Source organism: Colobus angolensis, unplaced genomic scaffold (genome assembly GCF_000951035.1).
Source record: "Colobus angolensis palliatus isolate OR3802 unplaced genomic scaffold, Cang.pa_1.0 Scaffold33, whole genome shotgun sequence".
In the NCBI taxonomy this organism is placed as follows: Eukaryota; Metazoa; Chordata; class Mammalia; order Primates; family Cercopithecidae; genus Colobus; species Colobus angolensis.
This window is the reverse complement of record NW_012116599.1, coordinates 6,600,399-6,626,023: the sequence shown is the minus strand read 5'-3', so window position 1 is coordinate 6,626,023 and position 25,625 is coordinate 6,600,399. Positions and strand designations below refer to the sequence as shown.

Below are 25,625 nucleotides of genomic sequence, written 5' to 3'. Positions count from 1 at the left end.
TTCTCAGATCTCAACCTCCGTGTTGGGAGATCCACTGCTCTCTTCAAAGTTGCCAGACAGAGTCGTACGCGCCTGCACAAGTCTCTGCTGCTTCCCCTGTTATTTTTTTAGCTGAGCCGAACTAACTCTTTTCTAACTGAATGTTCCAGGAAGCAGATCAGTGCCCTTATTAAAGAGTCCCAAGGGAGCTTGCTCACTCCTTCCACCACGTGAGGATACAATGAGAAAGTGCTATCTATGAATCAGGAAACAGGCCCTCACCAGACACCAAATCTGCTGGTGCCTTGATATTGTACTTCTCAGCCTCCAGAATTGTGAGAAATAAATGTCTGTTATGTATAAGGCACCCAATTTATGATGTTTTACTAGAGCAGTTTGAACAGACTAAGACCTTTTCTATTCTTCACCTGTCCTGAAACAAGAACATTGAATGTGATAGAATACCCCCTCAAAAACAGATGACCCACACTCTCCCTCATGCCATCCCAATCCGATTAACATCTACAGATGGTGGAGCCTGCTTACCCCCTTAATAAAACCAAACTCAGGATCCTCCAAGGTTGGCCTAAGGGAAGAACTTCCTTGTGAAAAGGACACTGGCTAAACTTTGTAACTCTAATTTCAGGTCAACCAAATTCAAACTTTTTGCTGCTCTCACCATTAGCTGCTCCCCACACTAGCCTGGCCTGGGGAGAGCAGAGATGGTGATGCCACTGTCAACACTGGCCTTGTGCATCAAGGGTGACAGCAGAATCTCCCCTTAATTCCCAGTGGGACACCGAAGACAACGATGTCATCATAAGCCTCATTATTGGACCGTCATCATCAACCACACCATCACAACAGCTGTTTGATTTTTATTTTCTTGGTTTCTTTGACTTCTCATTATGTAATGCGCCTTATCTCATTCAACAGTGCTGTGCTAGAGGGCATGATAGAAGCTTGAACGTATACAAAAGATCAAACCAAATCAAATGATCTCCTGTTCTCCAACCACCACCCTAAGGATGGTGGGGCAAATCTTTAGAAACAGAAGGAGTGACTAACACACAACCAGCTATTCTGGTTAACAAATTACAGTCCACTCCCGTGCGCTGAGTTCTCCTTCCCTGTAGGAGATGCTGACTCCTTCATTATCTGGACACTTCCAGTAGCCCATGGGGTCTGGAATTCCAGGTCCAAGAGGGACCTGGAGGTCAGTCGGAGGAGGTGTTTCTACATGAGAGTTCCAGGGGCCATTTGCATCAGAATGAACTGAGATGTTACAACTGCAGATTTCCAGGCCACACCAGACACTTACTGAGCCGGAATCCCTGGGGATTTTGCCAGGAAATCTGCATTTTCAAATAAGCTCCCTCTCATGCACACTAAAGTTTGAAAACCAGTAGTCTAAGGCTTTCCTTCTGAATTTCAGTTCTCTTTTTACTGCTTCCCTATTGACAAGGAATGTTTACTCTCTTCTGTAGGGATTACAATTACACCAAATAGCTACATGGTGACGGGAGTAGGGGAAAATCAGTGGACTATATAATAAATTAAATAGATATGCTCTTTACATATGAAGATGAACACACTATCTTTAACCTACATTTGCCATTGCTTTTTTAGTAGTAATGACTAACTTACCTATATTCAAGAGCAAGAACAATGTGTACAATTGCCCTTCTTCTCCTACAGCTAAAAGGTAACTGGTCCATATAGAGATTTTATCTGATCTTGGCATGTTGTCTAGCAGCACTGTGCACTCACACTTGGAGTAACTGCCAAAAGCCCTGTGTCAAAGCACCTCAAACCACCCATCCTTTGTTTGATCAGACCTTGCACTTGGCCAGAAACTTTTTGCTTTTAACAATTTGGCTGACTGAATCCACTACTAAGAAAAGAATTGCAACCTAATGTCAAAAGTCCAGTGAGGCAGCCATGCAAAGGAGGGGTCAAGAATGTGTACACAAGTTTAGAGAGAATTTTTCTAAAATGCACATAATGAAAAAAAGATGAGTCTTTCTATATACTTAAAATGCTCTATTTGGTTTATCTGGTTCGGGTATGAACTTTAAGGATAATCAAATTTTGTTGTTGTGTTTTATTAACTTGATACCTCACTATTTTATATTTTGAGTAATTTGAAACAGTAAAGTAACATTTTAAGTTATTGCTGGTGGAAAAGGAAACATGATCCCCAAAAAGTAAAAGGATATATTAATAAAGAAAGACTTGGAAATGAATACCAAAATGTAGTAGCATAGCAAAAATATTGACCAGGCCTTTCTTGGTAAAAAAAAAAAAAAAAGCAAGAATTATCACTTTTTGAGGGCCATCAATGAGCAAGGCAGAAGCTGAAATCAAGTTGGCACTCAGGGTCACCTAAGAAGGACTGATATTTCAATAGTTACCATTTCTTTTAGAGACTGATTGAGTCAATCTTAATTTTACTAGGGCTGACACTCATATGTCTGCAAAAGTTGAAGTGCCTCACAGTTTGCTGATAAGCAATAATTAACCAGCAACTCAGTCGTCACATTCCCTTGTCCATCTTGGGTAACTGCCAGATGAGCTTCCTAGCCAGGGTTCACCCAAGTGCACTTGCTGGTCTGCGTTTGTTGATCCTGAGGGTACTTCTCTCCTCACTTGTTCATATAAGAGGCTTCTTGGCTGAGGTAGAAGGTTGCTGACCCACCAGTTCTTCTGGCCAGACTATTGTCTGGATTCCTGATATCTTGCCAGGGTTTTGAGGTGGCAAGCAACAGAAATGATTTAGGCTAACACAGTGATCAAAAAGGAATTTGTTGGAATGACATGGGGGCAGCACATAGAAATTGAAGAAAAGTTAAATAAACACAATTCAGAAAAGAACAGCCCCAGGGCTATTGTGAGAATCAAGGTACAAGAACTGACAGAAAGTTTTTGCAAGGCACTGCTGTCAGGATGAATAACCTCCTTACACTCCCAGTTGAAAATTTAAATTCCTGGGAAAGGGCACTTGACTGGCTTGGCTTAGGTCCTGTGCCTGATCTGTTGACCAAAGGACTGACAAGCAAGGAGGAGAGGGTAGGTCTCTCAAGTGAAATTGACACGCTACCACCAGAAGGAGGAAAGAATCATTGTCAGGGGAAAGTAGCAGACATCCATGTCACTCTGTTTTCTGGTGTCCATGGCTTCCATAGACCTGCCTGTTGACTTTGGACATACGATCTCATCTTGGTTTGGAGCCCTTTTGGCCAAGTTTGGTAACTCCACCAAGTTTGAGTCAATCTTCTACCTGTATGCCCCCTAATGCCCGGTCTGACCTAAAGTCTTAAGTCAAATGTAATTCCAGTGAGCCCTCTGACTTATATTTTCCTCCTTTCCATCCACCACCTTGCTCTGGTCTCTGGTTCTGGTCCGCACTGTTCCTTGGGACTTTTACATATCCCTGAGCACCATTTCTTTTCTTTTTCTAATTTACTTTTCAAAATGGGAATGAATCATCCCTTAATTTTATTCTAACTCAGAGCTTGTTCCTCCTTCTCCCAGAGGCCCCAGAGTGAGAGTGTGGGAGGTCATCTCTTATGGGACATGGTTTGCTATGGTGGCCATGAAGAACATAATCATTTTCAATTTGCTTATAGAATGAGGAGCTACCATTCTGATTTTAGAAACAAAAAGTACTGTCCTTCTTGACTTTGAATAAACAGGAAAATTAGAGGTCAAAATGAGCTTATAACAACATAGAGCAGCCCACTCTATTTAGATCAATTCAATGATTTATACAACTGAAAAAGCATAGCAGTTTCATATGTAAAAACAAGTCTGACTGTGGGGAAGCTTCTCTAACTGCTGAAGGTGAACTTTATTAGAGCAGACTCCTAAGTAAATCATTTACAGTATGTTAGTAGATGTTAGAGCAGTTGGTATTAGTCTTCTGGTTTCATATCAGAACATATTAAACACATTGCAAATGTTAATTTGTGTAAATAAATAATTCTTGAATTGGATATATGTGTGCTAGCTCAAGAGGGGTTTTATTTATATTTTGTTTCAATAGAGGCAGATTAAAATTGTTAACACATTTTTCCCCAATACAAAATTGTGGGTGTTAAGGCTTTTATTGCAGGTCTGTTCTTTTTGTTTGTTTGTTTGTTTGTTTTCTTTGCATTATATTTGCTTCTGAGATAATAATATAGCTATTATATAATCTATTTCTGAGATTATAATGCACTATATTGTTTATCAAGCTACTGCTCAACTTGATATAAGGAAGTCAATTTAGTTTTAATTTTGATGCATGGTTTAAGCCAGATCAGCCTTTAAGAAACCTAGAAAAAAGTCTAATGGATTATGCGCAAACATCCCCTGCTGGGAGATCTTTAAAAACGAACGAGTGAATCAGGAAGGGATGGGATGAATAGAGTGGTCTAGAAAAAGAGGACAATATTCTTTGATGCACTGACTCAAAATTCTCTTCCAGTGAGTGAACGATCTAGAGCCAATCTGCGTGTTCTATGGTGTTCACGAATGGGAGGTCTCTGAACCCACCTCATTCCAGATTCACAGCTGTCGTGAGTGGGTGGAGGGGTACAGAAGGGGTGAGCTGATTGAGGCCAGAGTCTTTAAATCTGTCAAACATTTGGCTGACTCCTGAGCTATCACAAGGAAAATAACCAGTAAAGTCCATACTTATTTGTGGCCAAGATATTCCTTTGGTTCATTTTTGGTAAGAGCTGAGACAAATCAATGGGGAATCAGTAGGTTATTGTAAAAGTAATGCTGAGAAAATTGGCTATTTGGGGGAAATTTTTAAAATTTAGATCTTCAATTTATGGGAAATCATATTTTAGATTAAATAAGATAGATATATATCAAAATGTTAATTCTAGTTATATTTACAAGATAGAATTTAGGGTGATTTTATTTATGTTTTTGATCATTAGTATTAAAACTGTGTCTGTTATTTCAAAAGGAGAATTTTCAGTATAAAAAAATTATACCCATTACTCTAATTAATGATTCTACTATATATCCATTATTAAAAAATCAGATATGTAGGCAAAAATCATCATAGCCTTGTTAAATATATAAAAACTTTAGGTTAAATGATGGTATATAAACACCATAGGATATTATGCATTCATTTTTAAGGGATACTTACTGATGTGAGAAAATACAATATAATGTCAAAAAAGCCAGATACATAATACCATATGATCTCCCTTTTATACAAATACATCAAAATATTCTCACTGGTTATCCCCAGGTTCTAATATGAAGAGTTATTTTTGTTTTATAGTTTTTACTTTTATCTATGTATCTCAAATATTCACAAATGACGTGCATTACAGGAATAGTTAGGGAAAAAAAGATCCGTGTATAAAGAATAGTTATGTTCAATCTAATAATTAGTTGCAGTGGCTTCATTTTGAAACTTCACAAGGATTCATCCTCTGAAGGATATTTCAAGAGTTTCTGTAAAAGAGTGCATCCCACATAAGTGATCAGTAAATATGCACAAAATGAATTCACACTGCTGATCCTGATGCAGCCAAAAACACATTAATGGAATTTGAGGGAGGCTGTGTACCAAGGCTGGTTCCATGCCTTCTCTTTAAGATACATGTCAAAGAGTTCTACATTTTAAAGACAAGAAAGGCAGAAATTATTACTATTAAATGTTACCAGAAATATCTCTATACCAGGTATTTTATCTCTGTTAACAGGTATTTTCATGGGGGTATCTGGTAAAATCATCATAAAAGTGATGAAATCACTGGCTGATTTTTAGCGTCAGTATTTACACAGGATGGTGTAAGGTAAATACTCTGTTCATTTTTTAATCGGGATAGTCCTAAGGGAGGATGCCATTTCTGCTGATGTTTCAAATAATGTTATTAGAAAATACCAGCAGCAAAGAATGCACTGAATAATATTTTCAAAAACAAGGAACTCCTTAATGCATTCCAGGAAGTTGATACTAGGTCACAAAATAAAAGGAGAATGAAATGAGTATAAAAAACATTTGGACTATTGCTTTTCTGATATTGAATCTCATTCCTGTCTCAGTAATACTTGGCATTTGTGGAATGCTTGACTGTGTGCAAAATGTGCGATTGTATTATTTCGGGAGATAGGAGGGAAGATTTTATGTGCCACATTTTGTGATTCAGGAAACAGAACCTGAATTTTAATTTGAGTGGCCTTGGAATTTTAGTGACTTGCCCAAAACTGTCACAACAGTGTCTTTCTTCTGGACCACGATGAAGGGTTCTTACTGCTGCCGGGCACTGCCTCTTTTAGATCCCAGGGTGCCTCAGAGGTCCTTGCCTGCATGACTGCCCTTGTAGGGTGTGGGGATGCCGCTCATTCAGGTCACATGGGCTCTGAATGTTCCGTCTCTGAAAGGCCTGAGCAGGTCACAGCGAGTAGAAGCTCTGAACGGTTTCATGGGCACAGTCCCAGGCACAGACAGTACTCAATAAATCCACATCTCAGTCTTCTGCCTTTCTGCAACAATTAGAGAGCACTGGCACCTGCGTGGGACACGCAGTCTTGCTTCCAATCAGCTGGAACCTCATCTCATAAGATTTCAGAGGCTGCCCTGTTCTCAGTTTTTATTGCTTTTTGGAAAGGATTGCTGATCTGCTTTTGCGTAAGATGGCAAAATAAGAATCTAGTCCATGACTGTAAACCTTGAAGCACTGCTACTAATCGCTGACAAGGGCTTGATCTGGGGCATAAACTAGAAGACAGTAAAAGCACCGCCCAGTAACTCTACTTGTTGTTTTCTGAATTCATTACCAACATTTTTAAGCACTTTACTTTGAAGAGAAACTATGTTTTCAAGCCACTGAAATCTTACTATAATACTTCCTGGCTCTGTTGCACTTACACATTTGCTTAATATAATGCCTGCAAGTTCATTGTTCAGTACATTTATCAATCTTATTCCTCCTCTCAACTCTGGTCAAAGTTTGCTTTTCCATATTTACCTTGTTATAGCATGCATAATTTTACTATTATTCTCTGCATCTAAGCCCCTCACTTGGTTGCATACTCCATGAGGACAGAAGGGACCACATGAGTTTTATCTCCCTTTGCTCCCAGCGTGTAGCACTGTAACCATCACATAGTAAGATATGCAAAAGTATTTCCTGCATTGTTGAATGAATGAAACATTCAATATTTTGTCCCAAAAATAACGTTTTATTCTTCTGTCAAAGGATTAAAGAACTACTAATTCTTTATTGACTTTTTAGTTTTGGTATCTAATAAAATACCAAGTGTGGTGTTAAGAGCTGGAACCACAAAGATGGATGAGACTTGAAAATTATCTTCAAGGAGTTGAGTAAGGGAAGCAACGTGGAAATAGGTTAAACTATTTTTAGATTGCAGAGTCAAGTAATATTTCAGTAAATAAAAGTAATTAATTGATGCTTTTTTCAAGTCTCATGAGGCATTCATTGTTGATAACCAAAGCATTTTAAAACACAAATTTATCTCATATATTACTTAAGTACCTAAATGGTAAATACAGTGGCATCTGACAGTCATTTTTAATTATCTGGGAAGTTTTTGGTTGGAAAGGGCTGTGACCAGGCATGATGTCTCATGCCTGTAAACCCAGCCCTTTGAGAGGCTGAGGCCAGCATATCACTTGAGCCCAGGAGTTCAAGACTAGCCTGGGAAAAATAGAGAAACCCCTAGTCTACAGAAAACACAAAAATTAGCCAGGTGTGGTGGCATGCATCTGTAGTCCCAGCTACCTGGAAGGCTGAGGAGGGAGGATTGCTTGAGCCTGGGAGGTCGAGGCTGCAGCGAGCCCAGATTGCACCACTGCACTCTAGCCTGGGCCTCAGAGTGAGGCCCTGTCTCAAAATAATAATAATAATGATAAATAATGATAATTTTTTTAAAAAGGAAAAGGCTCTACCAAATATCCTTATAACCAGAAATCCCAATGATAAGCCCACTTTCTCCACTAACTTGATGAACATCACTGGATCAGTCTCTCACCTGTAAGTGAAGAATGACACCTGCACTTTGGGAGGCTGAGGTGGGCGGGTCACCTGAGGTTGGGAGTTCAACACTAGCCTGGCCAACATAGTGAAACCCCATCTCTACTAAAAATACAAAAAAAAAGTAGCTGGGTGTGGTGATGTGTGCCTGTAATCCCAGCTACTCGGGAGGCTGAGGCATGAGGATTGCTTGTACCTGGGAGGCAGAAGTTGCAATGAGCCGAGATGGTACCACTGCACTCTAGCCTGGGTGATAGTGACTCTGCTTCAAAAAAAAAAAAAAAGAAAAAGACATTACCTCATCGTCTAAATCAGACCTTTGGTAAGAAAGCATCTGCATACATAATCATTTAAAATATGAGTTTAATAAACGTCAGATTGTATGGAACCCTATACATAGTATACACAAATTTCTTTCTTTTTCCTTTCTTGTTTTTTTGTTTTTGAGACAGGCTGTCACTCTGTTGCCCAGGCTGGAGCCTTCACTCTGCAGGGCTCAAGCGATCCTCCTATCTCAGCCTCCCGAGTAGCTGGGACTACAGGCACGTGCCACCATGCCCGGCTAATTTTTAAATTTTTGGTAGAGAGAGGTCTTATTATATTACTCAGACTGATCTTGAACTCCTGGGCCTGGGTAATAGAGTAAACTTTTTGCCCTGGCCTCCCAAAGTGCTGAGATTCCGGGTGTGAGTCAGCATGCCCAGCCTGATTTTTTTTCCCTTCTTCACAATTTTATGAATAGAAGATTTGTTCTTACTGTGTATCTCAGCAACCTCAGCAAAATGTTCAATAAGAGGGCATTACTTAAATAACTTATGGTACCAATTCTACAATAAAGTTCTCTATAGACATTTAAAAATTGTATTTAGAAAAATAGGCCGGGCGCGGTGGCTCGAGCCTGTCATCCCAGCACTTTGGGAGGCCGAGGTGGGTGGATCACGAGTTCAGGAGATCGAGACCATCCTGGCTAACATGGTGAAATCCCGTCTCTCCTAAAAATACAAAAAAAATTAGCCAGGCGTGGTGGCGGGCGCCTGTAGTCCCAGCTACTCAGGAGGCTGAGTCAGGAGAATGGCGTGAACCCGAGAGGCGGAGCTTGCAGTGAGCCGAGATCACGCCACTGCACTTCAGCCTGGGCGACAGAGCAAGACTCCATCTCAAAAAATAAAATAAAATAAAATTTTCATCAGTCTGTGGTTAGGAGGAAAAAGCAGAGTGGGTAAAAAAAGTATCTGGAAGGAAACAGATCAACATGTTAGCAGTAATCCTCTTTGGGTAATATGATTATAAATAGTTTTAATTTTTATGTTTCTTTTCATACTTGCAGGCATTTTCCAAATTTTGTACAACACATTTAACTGTTTTTAAAAAGCCAGCATGCAAATTCTTTGGCTTTCCCAATATTAGCATAAACAAACAGCATAAAATTATCCTATCATCCTGGTTCAACAAAGAAAATAAATATCTGGCCTTGTTGCCTTGGGTCTCTCCAGACAAACTTCGTCATTTGATACAGAGAAAGAAGATTGCAGATTTTTCAACTTCCCACTTGTGGAACTTTTTCCTTGAGAAGTTCATGTAACAACAAAAATATCCTGGTGGGAAAAAAAAGTCCAAGGACCTGACTGTTTTGTCTACGTAACGACAAATCTCTCCAAGTTTCTAAGTACACTTGAATTCATTTTTAAACACTGGGGTCACTTCTCTAAGAAACCAGTTTGGAGAGATAATCTAATTAACAAGCGTGGATCTTAAAGATTAAAAATGGAAAACTCTTAACTTACCCTAAAACTACTACTAGAAAAATAAGAGATTTTTATATGGCTGTGTTTCAAATAGCTCTGAAGGTTACAAGTTTTAAAGTCATGATCTCACTGCAATAATTAATACCAAAATGCTGAGAATATAAAATATTCTTTAAATATACATGTGTGTGCAAATTTATAGGTACACACTCATATCACACATATACAATACCAACCATGGTATGTGGTAATATTTATTTTTATACCCTAGAAAAATTCAAGAAACATTTTTGATAGTCTGATATTGTATGTACTAAGCACTAGAAGTGGGGTGGATTTTTAACCTTTCATATGTACATAAATGATTATCAAATTAATGGCACCAAATCAATTAACCGGGACAGACTGAGCAATTGCCATGTTGATGTAGACTGGTTCTCTTCTTCTGAGGAGCTTCTCACTACTTCCAGGTCCTGAACTGGGTTTCATCTTTCTCTGTGCTAAAGTCCTCTCTGGCCTGGTCCTGTGTCAGCTGGGATAAGGGCTCTTGGGCCTAGCATGGCATTCTTGCTCTGGGCTAAGGTCCCCTCTGGCCTGGTCCTGTGTCAGGTGGGATAAGGGCTCTTGGGCCTAGCTAGGCATTCTTCCTCTGGGCTGCACAGCCACATTTGGCAAATTCACACCCATCCCAGTGAGACTGAGGAGAGACGGGCAGAGATATGTCAACAGGAATGAAAGAAGAATGTTTCCATCACACCATTTTATATGTGGGCTCATTCCCAAACCACACTGTGATTTCATTACTAATGCATATATTTTGGGAATAGCATAAAAACACTGCATTATATCTCCTTTGCTAAAATTTTGATTTGTTAAAGGTAAACATTACAATTATACCACAGACAGCCACGTAGAGGCCTGTGGACTTACTGCACCCTATTCATCCAGCAATGCTCAGTCCTCAATTAGCATAACCACGACAGACCCACCTCCTTTGTTGTACCCTAACTCCCTGTGTCTCATCCTCCACCTCACCTGTAGCAAAATACTCAGCATATTCCTTCAGGGCCAGGAGTTCCCTTTGTGGTCAGTAAATACGCTTAGCTTTTAAAATTTCATGTTATTTCTTTATTTCAAAAGCTCTGTTGGTCTTGGTTTATTTTATTTTATATTTTATTTTATTTTTTGAGACAGAGTCTCGCTCTGTTGCCCAGGCTGGAGTGCAGTGGCGCAATCTTGGCTCACTGCAAAATCCACCTCCCAGGTTCAAGTGATTCTCCTGCCTCAGCCTCCTAAGTAGCTGGGGTTACAGGCACCCACCACCGCGCCCGGCTAATTTTGTATTTTTAGTAGAGATGGGGTGTCACCATTTTGGCCCAGCTAGTTTCGAACTCCTGACCTCAGGTGATCCACCAACTTTGGCCTCCCAAAGTGCTGGAATTACAGGGGTAAGCCACTGTGCCTGGCCTGGTTTTATTCTTTGACAACACAGGAGTGGTAAAATTGGAAGTGTCTGGCCTCTCTCCACCTCTGAGAGGCCCTGTCCTGGACCACATCCCTCAGTGCTTCACAAGGTTGTCACCATGTCCAGCCTCAGTCTGCTTCCCTGACCACCTCTACCTAATGTTAAAAAGTCTCCTTCTTCATCACCACATCCCATCCTCTCCTGCAGCACCACAATCTGATGTTACACATTTGTCTGTTCACTGGGCTGCTGCCTTCTAACTCCATCATGGCTGGGGATTCAGACTGGTTTGTTCACCAATGAGTCCCAGCACCTAGCCCAGTGCCTATGTCTTCTATCCTAGGGTCTGGCATTGAAGAGTAATGATAAGAACATAATAGTCGCTAGGCCAGGTGCAGGGGCTCATGCCTGTAATCCCAACACTTCGGGAGGCCAAGGCAGGCAGATCACTTTGGGTCAGGAGTTCAAGACCAGCCTGGCCAACATGATGAGACCCCTTCTCTTCTAAAAATACAAAAATTAGCCAGGCGTAGTGGCAGGTGCCTGTAATCCCAGCTACTTGGGAGGCTGAGGCAGGAGGATCGCTTGAACCTGGGAGGTGGAGGTTACAGTGAGCCGAGATTGTGCCACTGCACTCCAACCTGGGTGACAGAGCAAGACTCCATCTCAAAATAATAATAATAATAGCTAGACTAAAAACGCTGGATACACATTCTGTATCAGGCGCTATATGGAGCACTTTCGTCTGCTATAACTACGTTGTCATCATTTTCGGATAAGAGAAACAGAGACCTTTTTGGAATTTACTTGGCCAATGTAATACTAAACCTCTTACCCTGTCTGGATGCTAAAGATAATTTGGTTTCTAGTTTAAAATGAAAGGCAAGGTGTGGTGTGTTGGTTTTCAATATATTTCCCTTGCTCCATTCCTTTTTCCAATTGTTTTCTGTTTTGTGATGTGTTTTCAAGTTTTCCTGTACATAACTTACAAAATTACAATGTTCATCAAATTACAATGCTAATTTGTATAGCTTTAACCATTGCAGCCAAGGCCAACTATCTTAATTTTCTGGAGAAAAAGATGCACAGATATTTAGGCACAACTCAGCCTGATTTTTTGCCTTCAATTAAAGTGTTTCATTTTGACAAGTATTTATTTCTTATGGGAAATAACCAGATAAAGTCTATTCTCTCCACAGAATGACATGATGGACTGTATCTCACCTCCTCTCCTCTGGATGCCACTTACATAGACCCATGCTGTCCAGGACAGTGGCTACATATGGCTATAGATGCCTGAAAATGTGGCTCATTTGAATTGAGATGTTCTGTAAGTTCAAAATACACATCAGACCTTGAAGACTTTATAGGAAAAAAAAGTTTGTAAAATATCTCCTTAATGTTTACAATAGTGATTACGTATTAAAATGATAATATGACAGATGTATTGGTATAAATAAAACATATTAAAATTAGTTTCACCCATCTCTATTTTTTAATGTGGCTACTAGAAAATATTAAATTTAAAATAATATATCAGGCTTGTAGTCATGGCTCACATTATATATCTATTGTATAGCATGGACATAGATATTTACCTGAAGTTTTGTAGGTGTGTGGAAAACTGTTGCACTAACATAATTTAATTTAGTCTGGGTTAGGAAACAGACCTGAAACCGGAGGCCCTAATTAGCATTTACATGAGGAACACCTGGAAGAATGGAACGGCTGACATGGCTACTTTGAGAAAACCACAGCCAGGGACTACATTTTGGGAGATCAAGGTGGAACCTGGAGTAAGGTGCTTTCTTACTAGATTTGTACTTATTTCGTCACCATAAAGTGAAGCTTCTGTCTAATCTTTTTTGCTAAGAAGAGCAAAGAGTTTTCTGTTGTATTGAAAGGTTTTCATTAATAGTTCCTAATTCCCACTGATGTCTAACACTGAGAATCTTTATTATAGAAATGACATTAAAACTAACATTTTAAACTGTGATTGTCACAGGTTAAGTTTACCCACTGAGCTTCCTTTACTTCATTTAGTAGCTTTGCTTGAACTCATTTTTTTCAGTTAAAGAGCTTCTTTATGTTTGTAATAAATCTTGAGACAACGGGCAGAATGTTACGGACTGAAAGTTTCTGTCCCTCTAAATTCCTAGGTTGAAGCTGCAGCCGAGGGTAATGGTCTTTGGAAGTGAGGCCTCTGAAGGTAATCAGGTTTAGATGAAGTCAGGAGGCTGAGGTCTTCATGATGGGATTTGTGCCCTTATCAGAAGAAACCAGGCCAGGTGCCGTGCCTCATGCCTGTAATCCCAGCCCTTTGGGAGGCAGAGGCGGGTGGATTACTTGAGGTCAGGAGTTTAAGACCATCCTGGCCAACATGGTGAAACCCCATCTCTACTAAAAATACAAAATTTAGCTGGGTGTGGTGGCCTGTGCCTGAAGTCCCAGCTACTGGAAAGGCTGAGGCAGGAGAATTGCTTGAATCCAGGAGGCAGAGGTTGCAGCGAGCCAAGATAGTGCCACTGCACTTTAGCCTGGGCAACAGAGCAAGACTCCATCAAAGAAGAGGAAGAAGGAAGAAGAAGAAAGAATAAAGAAGAAGAAAGAAGAAGAAAGAAGAAAGAAGAAGAAAGGAGAAGAAAGAAGAAGAAAGGAGAAGAAAGAAGAAAGGAGAAGAAAGAAGAAGAAAAGAGAAGAAAGAAGAAGAAAAGAGAAGAAAGAAGAAGAAAGGAGAAGGAGACGAAGAAGAAAGAAAGAAGAAACCAGAGCAGTAGCTCGCTCACTCTCTTTCTCCCTATCCACCCACTCCAACTACCATGTGAGGATATAAGGAGAAGTCAGCAGTCCGCAAGCCAGAAAAAGGGCCCTTACCAGCACCCAGACATTTTGTTACCATAGGTAGCCAGTCAGGCATGAGCAGGGCAGGAGAGGGCCCCTGCCTCATCAGGAATGTCAGGCAACTATCATATGATGGTCAGGCGGTTGTTGAACAGGCTTTGTAAAATAATAATTGGTTGCAGCCAGTGCCAGGGAAAGGAAGTCGCCCAAGAAATGAAAACACCTGAAGGTGGTGAGCAGCATCTTCCCGGTAAGATCTCAGGAATTGGGAAAGTGGGCTCAAGCATGCACATTAAGAGGCAAAATGGCGGAGTTTAACTGGTATACGACCTTCCAGGGACATTCCACCGGTAAAGGAAGAACGCCTCAAGTGAAGAGGCATACAACGCCAGTGAACACACTGCGCATGCTCCCCTCTGAAGCGCTGACAGGTCACTGCACATGCGGACAGCCCATCCCAAAGGAAGAATCACGAGCGAAGGGACCCTAGACCCCAGAAGTATGCCAATGTATAAAACCCTAAGTTAAAGGTGAAACGAGGCACTTGCCTTTCAAGTTGCCCGCTTGGCCCTCTTCCAAGTGTACTTTGCTTCCTTTCATTCCTGCTTTAAAGCTTTCTAATAAACTTTCACACCTGCTCTAAAACTTGCCCTGGTTTGTCATGGGCTCCCAAGTGCCTAGGCCATGCCTTACGACTGCTGCCCTTACCATTTGTCATATGAAGACACTTGACTACATACGGCTTTAGAAATAAAATCACCCTCATAACTACCAAAAAAAAGAAAAGAAAAGAAAGAAACTTGCCCTGGTCTGTCCTTCTGCCTTCTGCCCCTCAGTTGAATTCTTTCTTCTGAGGAGGCAAGAATTGAAGTTTCTGGAGACCCACACGGATTCACCACCAGTAACAATTTGGGACCCTGATCTTGGACTTTCCAGCCTCCAGAACTGTGAGAAATAAGTGCCTGTTTAAGCCACTCAGTCTACGGTATTTTGTGATGGCAGCCCAAGCCGACTAAGACAGATGCCAACAGCTTCATTCCAGAAAACAACGCACATGTGGATTTTGCTCCGTCATACACATCAGTTATTTAAGATCTCAACTTTCCTGTTTAGAGGTGTCAGTAAACATATGGCCATAGTGTACATGTCTTAGGTGGACTCTCACAGGCGCCCACTCCTGTGTTAGCTACATTTATACACTGAGCATGGCATAGGAATTTACGTACGCTATCTCAAAGTGTGTGAATCTACATACATAAAGTTCAGAACAGGCAGAACCAAAATATAGCACTTGGAATAAATATTTAGATGATAAAGACATTTTAAAAAGGAAGGAAATGATTATTTGTCTTCCTTATGCAATTCCTTAGGCAAATTCCTTCCAATTTGCCTTCCTGAACTTATGTCAGATTCTAGTTTCAGGGAAAAGAAAGGGGATTGTGGCTGAGACAGATGCAAGGGTGACTTCTGGGTGCTAGCAGTGTGCTGTTCCTTGACCCGAATGGTCTTTATGTGGGTATTCAGCTAATAAGCCATTAAATGCTACATTTGTTAATTCACTGTTCCATATTTATTCCATATTTAATAATAGTATACAATTTAAGAAGAGCCATTTTGACTAGATTTTATCCCACAGCAATACAAGGATGGTTAAATATTTTTAAAATAAATTAATTTGCTCCCTTGACTGACTAAAGAGTATATGATTTTTCTTAAAATAGATACAGATGAAATAAATGATAACATTAACATCCAGTCATTAAGTAGAATGATGACAGTAATATTAGGGAGTGAAACTCCCTAAACTGATGAGAATTATTAAAACTCTATAGAAAAATTCTTAATAAAAATATTAAAAATATTTCCTTTAACTTCAGTAATGAGACAAAAATATATAGTATTACTGCTTTTATTTAGCATTGCCCTGAAGTGCTGGTGACATGGCTTGGCTGTGTCCCCACCCAAATCTCATCTTGAATTGTAGCTCCCATAATTCCCATGTGTTGTGGGAGGGACTTGGTGGGAGATAGTTGAATCATGGGGCGGTTTCTTGTGGTAGTGAATAAGGCTCATGAGAGCTGATGTTTTTATAAGGGGTTTTCCCTTTCACTTGGCTCTCTTTCCCTCTTGCCTGCCACCATGTAAGATGTCCCTTGTTCTTTTGCCATGATTGTGAGACCTCCCCAGCCACGTGGAACTGTGAGTCCATTAAATCTCTTTTTCTTCATAAATTACCGAGTCTCGGGTATGTCATTATCAGCAGCATGAAAACAGACTAATACAGCTGGTCAGCACAGTAATACAAGGGAAAAAAGGCAGAAAGCTTAGAAAGGAAGGAAAACTAATTATTCACTGACAATGTGATTAGTTACATAAAAAAACTAAGAGTATCTACAAACTGTTAGAAATAATAAGAAAATTCAATAAGATTGCCTGATCCAACATCAAAAATTAAAAAAATCAGTAGCATATATGTGCACCATCCATGTGTTTATACTTCAACAAGCAGTCATCCTACCTGTATGTTCAGTGCAATACCAATTAACATCCCACAGGAATCTTTGATGGATCTTTGATGTGCAGATGCTAAAACTCAGCCAGAAGAGCAAAGAGGAGAGAATATCTGTCATAAATTTAAAGAATAGTAATAACAGGGATAGCGGTTCTATCTTCTACTTGTCCTACCAGATATAGATTTAATATAAACATAGTGATCAGAAACAGTGTGGTATTGGTGAAGGGCCAAAAAAAAATTGGACCAATGGAATAGAGACTTTACAGATAGACCCACATATAAATGGTATGCATGTTTGCAGCTATAACACTGCAAAACTTTGAAGGAAAGAATATACTATTTGATTTAAAATGCTGGGACAATTTGTCATCTACATGGAAAAAGATAAAAGTAGATCTCCTAAGCAGAAAATAATTCCAGGATTAAGAGATCTAACTGGAAAAGAGTTAAACTATGAAACTTTTTTTTAAATGTAGGAGAACATTCCTATAATCCCAGGGAAAGAAAAAAAATTTTTGACAAGGTACAAAAGACAAAATGCCAAAAAAAAAATCAGTTTGAGATTATAGTGAAAACAGTATTATATATGAAAGCACTAACTCAAAGATAAACCAAAGATTGGAATAAAATATTTGCTATATACTTTAATGACAAAAATTTTGTATCCAAATATATAAATAACTTCTAATTAATTAGCAACAAAAAGGCAAAGTTCACAATAGATAAACAGGCAGAAAGTTGTACTATGCAGTTCACACTGAGGGAAATATAAATGACCAAGTAAAATACGAAAAACTTTACAAACTTACTAGTCAAAACAAGATCTCATTTCACACCATTAACATCTAAGCAAACCAAGCTTTGCTGAACATACAGGGAAGCAAGCTTTGCTGAAGATATAGGGAAACAGGCACTCTGGTACATTGTTGGCACAACCCTTTTGCAGATGAATTTGTCAATTCCTAATATATTTAAATTTGTTTTCTCTATGAACCACTTAGGAATTCAAATTCTAGTTGTCACAATGGTGCATATACCAAAATATGCCTTGCAACTTTATTTATTTTTTTTTTTAATTTTTTTTTTATTTTTTTTTTTAATTTTATTTTTTTATTATACTTTAAGTTCTAGGGTACATGTGCATAACGTGCAGGTTTGTTACATATGTATACTTGTGCCATGTTGGTGTGCTGCACCCATCAACTCGTCAGCACCCATCAATTCATCATTTATATCAGGTATAACTCCCCAATGCAATCCCTCCCCCCTCCCCCCTCCCCATGATAGGCCCAGTGTGTGATGTTCCCCTTCCTGAGTCCAAGTGATCTCATTGTTCAGTTCCCACCTATGAGTGAGAACAGCCTTGCAACTTTATAAAATGAAAATATAAAAACAAGCTTACTATGTTTAGGAAGATGGAAAAATAAACCATACCTTATATAGCTGGATACTAAATACTACAAATACATTGTATCTATATGTACCAACATGGATAAAATTCAAAAACATAATATGGAGTGATAAAAAATAAGCTCCAATAGATATGTATAATGTGATACTATTTATTACATCTGAAAGACCACAAAACAGTAATTATTTTTTACGGAACACACACACACACACACATACACACAAAATACAAAACTGTGCAGGGAAATTACATACATAAACTTTTTGGGATAAAAGAGGGAGTAAATCATGTGTGTATGACTTTCTGTATTCAGATTTTTTTTTTCTTAAAGGTAGAAATCTGAGAACAAACAAGTCAAAGTATATTAATACTTGCTTAATCTCAGGGATAGATAAATTGGTGTCTGTTCCATTACTTTTTGTTTTCTAATTTAACTGAAAGTGCTTAAATTTGAAAATGAAGTCTGGCGAGAAAGCATCCTCCCCAAATGCAGGTGTTTTTCAGCTTTTGGTATTTGCTTCTCATATTGCTGCCCTGTCTGGAACGCTAAGGCAAGAAGAAGGATAAACCATGATATCTTAATGTGTGAACATCACCTTATCCAGAAGTCAGAGACGGGGCTTTCTCTACCTCCACTCCCAGGTCTGTTGCCTGAGACAACAACAAGGTGACTCCCTGTCTCAAGTGGGTGAGCTGGGTCCTGACAGCTATAAAACCTGGGGATGCGCTGGGCAGCCAGCCTGGAGCTGGATGCCTGTGCAAAGCAGCAGAGGTATTTCATTCTGGGCACATCAGTACAAATTGTGTGGGTGGACAGTTCCACCCCGTCTAAACAAACTTAGCATGTAGAGTCAACACCACTGCTATTTCCCTGTTTTAAGAAACGCTAAAGTAAAACTGAAGAAATTAGAGCGAAACACATCCTTAACTAGAGTAGAACAAAAATAATAAAATATAATGGCTCCAAAGTTACATTTAGCTCTCACTTATACATTGTTTGGCCCATGCTATGTTTTTGTAAAGTTTTGGCTTATTGCTAATATTTAGAATTTGGGAAGTTTCTAATAAACACTGGATTCCCAACTTCTCTCTTGAAGTGATTCTGGCACAACTGGGCTTGACTTCTAGCATGCTAACAACTAGGCTCTGAAGATTGTCCCTTACCCCATTGCCTTGCTCTTTACTTCACCTGCTGGCCCCACTGGGGTTTCAACTCTCTCATTTTACAGATGAGAAAACTGAGGCTCAGAGTGGTCAACAGCCTTGCTCAACAGCAGAGTTTCTCTGTGAAGGAAGCCATGTTGGTGCACGTTGCCCGATTATCAGTGAATGCTGTGATTCCTTTTTCTACAAGATGAAGGCACATTTCATTATTTTACTGGCATATTTTCTCTCTAACCCAGCAGGTACACTGGAAATGATAATCCTGAAAACTTTTTAATGAAAGACTTATTTCAACTGATGAGAAAAACAATACAAATGGATTAACTTCAGCAAGAAGTCACCAAGATGTGGCCGAACTCAAAACAGTAAAGTTTACATGTAAAAATAATAAAGGAATATAACAACAGAATTGAAAAATGGTGTAATTAGAGTTTGCATGGTCCCCAAGCATTACTTTTTCAGACTGATCCTTACACAAGTACAATTCTTCCACCCCTTCCCGATCTCATTCCTCTTCTTCTAAATTCAGAAACATGTGCAAACCCTGCTCTGGATCTCTTCTCCAGGCTTCCCCACAACATACATTTCCTTTAGGATTTTGCTTTTTTGGATTTATTTGTCCTGTTTCAAGCTGGTAGATAATCTCCACTGACTTGAATGAGTTTTATCTATCGTGCCCAGCAGCATTTAAATACCTGGGCTGGAAATTCCTAATCTATGCAAAGTGCATTTTTGTTAGAACCAGCTACATAAAGAGATTACATGGATCACAAATATCCTTTAGAATGTGAAATAGTGAATAACCTAAATGTAAAATGATAGGGAAATGGTTCAATTAACTTTGGCATATTGTGAAAAACTATGCAACAAAGCAAAAAGAAAAACAAGAAGATCTTAAATACTGACACGGACTGGTCTACAGGTTGCAAAGGAATACAGCACAGTATCATTTGTGTTAAAAAGCCAACAAAACATATATAGTTTGTGGGTTCATATATGTGTGTGTAAATGCATGGAAAGTGTTTGGAAAACAACATGAAAGTGGTGAAAGTCGATACCTCTTGGAAGATAGGGAAATGGGGAGAGGCATGGGGGTGTCAGAGAGGGCTTTAGTTTCACCTGTACTGTCTGCAATGTCTTCATTTAATTTAAATAGGAGAAACTTGGATTATATGTGACCATAGGTTCTAAAATTCTTTGCATGTAACATATATAAATATTTCTGTGACCGTTAATTTCCAATCATTATCTCAATGATAACATTTGTAAAAACATCTGCTCATCCTTGGAAATGAAATTTCCTATGCCACGTTATCACCCAAATCAACTTTTTAAAGTGTAAAAATAACACAAAGCATCTGAAAAGTTAAAGTTTACTTTCACAAGGTAAAATCAAGTGCACACATGGATGGTGCACAGAAATGCTACTGATTTTTTTAATTTTTGATGTTGGCTCAAGCAATCTTATTGAATTTTCTTATTATTTCTAACAGTTTGTAGATACTCTCAGTTTTTTTATGTAACTAAGCACATTGTCAGTGAATAACTAGTTTTTCTTCCTTTCTAATCAAGTAAAGTTTACTTTCACAAGGTAAAATCAACGACCTGCTCTAGGAGGCACAATCGTTTCCAGGACAATCAATTTCTCTTTAATGGCAAAGAATAAGTAATATGGGGCAGATTTAAATAAATCCGGTTTCACTCAAATTCCAAGTCAAAAATCAAATCAAAGTGAGAGATTGCTTAACTGATTCTAACCTGAGTTCGATTTCTAAGGTGCTCTTAATTTTGCAGTGATAGCGTTTGCTTTTCCCAGCAATAGTAAAGGAAAACTGGAGGGCAAGTTTTGCAAGGAAGAAACTGAGCCTCAGAGAGGTCTGGGTTTAGTGCGAGGTCCCGGCTAGGAAGAGGCAGCTGGGACTCCCTGCAGGTGTCTCCTGCCAGCCCTCTGTGCGCTCGGCCAAGCTGCTTGATTTGATTCACCAGCGTGACACCGTGCATCTCCACATCCTGTGTTCTCACGTATCACCCCTGGCGATTACCTATGCGTCTATTTTTTAATTTACTGACCTCTGGAGGCCTGTCCCCGCCATCTCTGACTCCTAGGCACTGGACAAACCCCCTCCTCGCCTCTTCCCCCAGCTCTGCGCATTCCACCTGTTCCGGGGCATCCCCGCTTGCTTGCTCCCTTCCGCACGCTGCCTGTCCCGGGACCTGCGTGAAGCCCGCAGCCCCGCCACTAGTCCGGCAGGCGCTACACTACTGCGCCGCTGCGGGTGGGGCCAGCGTGTCCCCCGGACGCGGGGAGGGGGGATGAAAGTGAGGGGTGGGGCTCGCGCAGCCCCCACTCACCTTGCTGACCGTGGGCGCCGCGGCCAGGAGCACCAGCAGGAGCTGCAGCAGGAGCACCTGCGATCTGGGCGCCGTCCGGGTGCTCATGGTGGGCGCGCGCTCAGAGCCCGGGCGAGTCCGGGGACTCGCAAGCTCTCAGGCCACCGCGTCTCCTGCGCAGCGCGGCTCGGGGAGCCCGGCTGGAAAGCTCGCCTCGCCACTCGGCCGGGGCGGGTTTTGTAGGGCTCGGTCGCACGGTTCGTCCCTCCCCACCCAGGCTTTTTGGTTGTGGCTCCAAGGGAGGGAAGAAGTGGCTCAGGTCCCGCCCTCGTACCCCCCTCCCTCCCAACTTACCAGGCAGTGTCCCTTCCACCCGGGCATCGTGCCCAGGAGGCGAGAAAGGGCTGGGCGCCTGCGGGGCAGGTGGGCGCGGATCCAGGGTGAGGGGTTAAGGAGGTGATGCTCCCAAAGTTCGGGGGCCCAGGCGGGGAAGTGGGGTGCGGGTCCGAGGTGGGGAGTTTGGGGGTGTGCGGTGGGGAGGTGGCTGCGCAGGGTGGAGGGAGTGGCCAGCGGCCCTGCCCAGATTAAGCGGGAGGCGCGCCCGGCGTCTGCACTCAGGAGGCCCTGCTCGCTCCTCGCGCCCGCGGCGGTCCGCGTTCCCCGCCTCCAGCCCGCCTCCAACTTGCAGCCGCCGGGCTTGGCTGCGAGAGTGCCGCGAAGAGGCAGCTGGGCGCGGGTGGATTGGGGCTGGAGGTGCGCGTCCCGTGGGCGGGCAAGGCGGCAGCTCCAGGCGCTACGGGCGTCCCCACAGGTAAGGCTCCCATAGTTGGGGCAACCGCTGTCCCGGGGCCCCTGAACCTGCCTGGGAGGGGCAGTGGAGGAAGCGTGGCATTCAAGGGGTGGTGGCGGGCCCGGCTGGAGAGTTGTGGCCCGGGGGTCACCAGAGGAGAGCTCGTCTGGCTCCTGGGCTTGTCTGCCTGGGCTTTAAACTGGGTGCTGTGTGTTTTGATTAATTTGGAGGCTCGAGTTACCGGCCTGGCAGTCGGGGCACTCCAAAATGCCAAGAGAAAGAGGCAGCTGAGGAGAAAGAGAAAGCCCATCTTATTCTCCGCTGAGTTGAACTGCTTTTCAGGCCAAATCTTATCTGCGGAAATGCAGGGCAAAACAAGACCCAGCTCTGGTCAGGGTGCGCTCTTCCTGGGGGTGGCCTGGGATGCAAATGTGCCAGGGCACCGTCCTCCAGCAGGCTCTCGCTGTTTCCTGTGCTACGGACCACACTGGCTCTGATAAAGCAATTAGACTCCTTCTCTGAAGAATGCTGTGAAATGCGTAAAATATAATTAAATCAGAATCAGTTTTATTGGAATGCGATTATGGAAGCCCTCAAGTCGTGATACAGTAACTAACATAGGTGTATCATGATTATTGCATTAAATAGCTAGATTTAACAGCAGGTCAATTAAGCAACTGTAATATCAAAGTAGTGATGACCGCAAATGGTATTTTGAGATAATAGCCCAAACTGAAACGTGACATGAAAATACCAGTGGGTGCAAACTGTCAAGAACCGCCAATACTACTGTGGTCTGTTGCCTATGCTCATAAGGGAGGACGTGTTGAACTTCTGTGACATGTTACTAAAAATAAAGATGCAACTTATTTTCCTATGTAAGTTTCCTATACAGATCACCTGAATTCCATCCTCAGGTTAAGAATCTTTGCTTTGGAACAGTGTTGCTGATATTTGCTGCAGCTGGTTTCAGACAGCAAGTATGATCTATGCAGTTGGTTACTGATTGTAGGGAACCACTTTCTTGCAGTTAAACTTGGGGTCTATTGGTATCTTAACCTTTGTAGCCATGCAAGTAGGCAAAACCTTAACAGTGAATGAAGACACTCCTCCGTTCCTTTTGTTTTGACTATAGTGTGAATCTTACTGTCTTCTTTCTGTCTTTTATGCCAGTGATTCTCAAGTATGGTTGAGCATTAGAATCTTTGGGAGGATCAAAAAATGTTGATACCCAGACCATTCCAAGCCAATTTTAGCAGACTCTAGCTGTTTTACAATTTCCTGTACATTGCCATGCACAATCAAGTTTGAGAGCTCCTGTTTTCATACACATGTTGAATTAGGATATATTCTTAATAGAATAATAAAAAGCACATATATTAAACTCTTCATTACAACTTGGGAACACTGCGGAATTTATGACCATATCGCAGATGTTGCAGTGTGGTATGCAGTAGCTTCTTTCCATTGGTAGGGAAGGTTCTGGAAACTTCTGCCACTCTTGTGGAATGAAACAGCATGTGTTCTGTTGATGAAGTGACAATGTCCAAGAGTTCTGAGAGTCACATGATTATATTTCACAAACTGATAATATTTATTTTAAAAAGTACAAACAAAAACGTCTCAATGCTAATGTTAAATACTTCTTCTCTTTGCCAAATTCCAGAAGATTCCTCAATTTGAATTTTAATTGCCTTTTCCTGAAACGAGGTCATTTTGTTGGAGGACTAGACTTGGTTTTATCAGCTTTGGAACAGGAGGTAGCAGTCAACTGCAAGTCATTTCTGATCCAGATTCAGAGCCGGAAAGAAACTTGTGATGTAAATACAGCAAGAAAGAGGCAATGCTGGAGAGCTTGACCTCTGGAGTAGGCTGGAGTTCTGAGTCTTTTCCATACTTACTAGTGTGACCTAACCTCTCTGGGCTGGAGTCTTCCCTTCTATAAAATAGACATACTCACCATACCTACCTCAAGGAGTTGTTGGAGTCTAATAAGCTAGCAAAAACCCTTCGTGCAGGATCTTCACACAATAGTCACCTAGTGAAATTTGATTTTTTTTTTTTTTTGTACAAAGGAAAATAGGTTGCCTTGATAAGAAATGGTGGCACGTGGTAGAGATGCTCTTCTGAACTCAGTACTAAAACAGCAGGAGGCAAGCATAGCTCATGAACTCCCTTGAGGTTAATACACTTCCAAGGCCTCTAGAACCTTGCCTTGGCATCCCTTGGGGCCAGCAGCATTGGCATCCCTGGGAGCTTGTTGGAAATGTAGAGTCTTAGGTCTCAGTCTGGATCCACTGAATCAGATCCCACATTCACCAGGATCTGCAGGCAATTCATATGCACCTGGTACTTGAAACGCTGAGAAGCTGCTTATCTAAAAGCCATATTTAACCACTCATTCCCCACCTGCTACCTTTAGAACAATGTTTGACTGGCTCACCAGGTGGTGGTAATTAACTGGAAGTCTTGATTGTTAAGCAATTGTCTTTGGGTCAGGAGACTTGATTTTTCAGTTGGTTCTTAAATGTAAAACAGAGGAAAGGAGGATGGTTCTTTTTGTACATTCAAAGGACATAGAAGTCTCTATTTTTTACTTTGATGCCGTGTAGGGGTTTTAAACAAAATGAGTGGTTATTGTCTTTGACAAGTCCTGTATAATTTGTAATCACAGTATCATGTCCGTTTTCTGTACAATGTTTAAATAGTTGTGTCTGCTTCATTTCAATGTAAGCCCCATTAGGACGGGGGCCATTTTTGTATTCTTTACTGATGTTGATGAATGAGTGAGGCTGCTACTGTTTGCTGAATGAATTAATGAATGCACACATGAAGTTGAATGACTTGTCGAATTCACCCAGCATTCACACTTAGCCTGTTTTTTTCCTAAGTTCGTGATCTACCTCTAGCCTTCATTGTAGAGGGACGTGCCTCTGCTTTTGATGAGATACAAGATACACCTCTTATACTGCCCACAGCTGCTTCATTAATCTTGTTTTACTTCATTTCCCCTCTTAGCCATCCTTTCTCTTTCAAGAACTTTCTCTTTTCAACACCTCTGAAACAATTAGGCTCTTAGGTGCTTTTAGAATCTGAGTGATTACCAACTCATGTCAGTTCTTGCCATTGCATCTCTGGACTCCTTCTCTGCTTCTCTAAGTTCATGGCTCCTGCCTTGCACTGTCATCTGTGGATTATGGTAGCCATCTAGCTAGTTTTCTGTCCTGCAGTCTTTCTACTCTGGAACTCATTTTCTATGTAATTATCAGAGTTATCAATTAAAATTGCACATTATGCTAGCAAGGACAGGTGACTTTAGGGACAGTTACAAACAATTCCCCCAATCCAGAGGCTTATCATTATGGAAGTTTTCTC

The 25,625-nt window shown here is 41.0% G+C and overlaps 1 protein-coding gene across 1 annotated transcript in view; it reads right to left on the bottom strand.

Moving 5' to 3' along the window:
* Nucleotides 1-21,711, bottom strand: part of COL4A3 (collagen, type IV, alpha 3 (Goodpasture antigen)) — a 151,226-nt gene extending 129,515 nt beyond the window's left edge. Inside the window, exon 1 of the mRNA XM_011952038.1 lies at nucleotides 21,482-21,711. Within this exon, the coding sequence (XP_011807428.1) occupies nucleotides 21,482-21,568 (87 nt within the window). The 5' untranslated portion in view covers nucleotides 21,569-21,711. The remainder of the gene's footprint in view (nucleotides 1-21,481) is intronic.
* Between the last annotated feature and the right edge of the window lie 3,914 nt (nucleotides 21,712-25,625).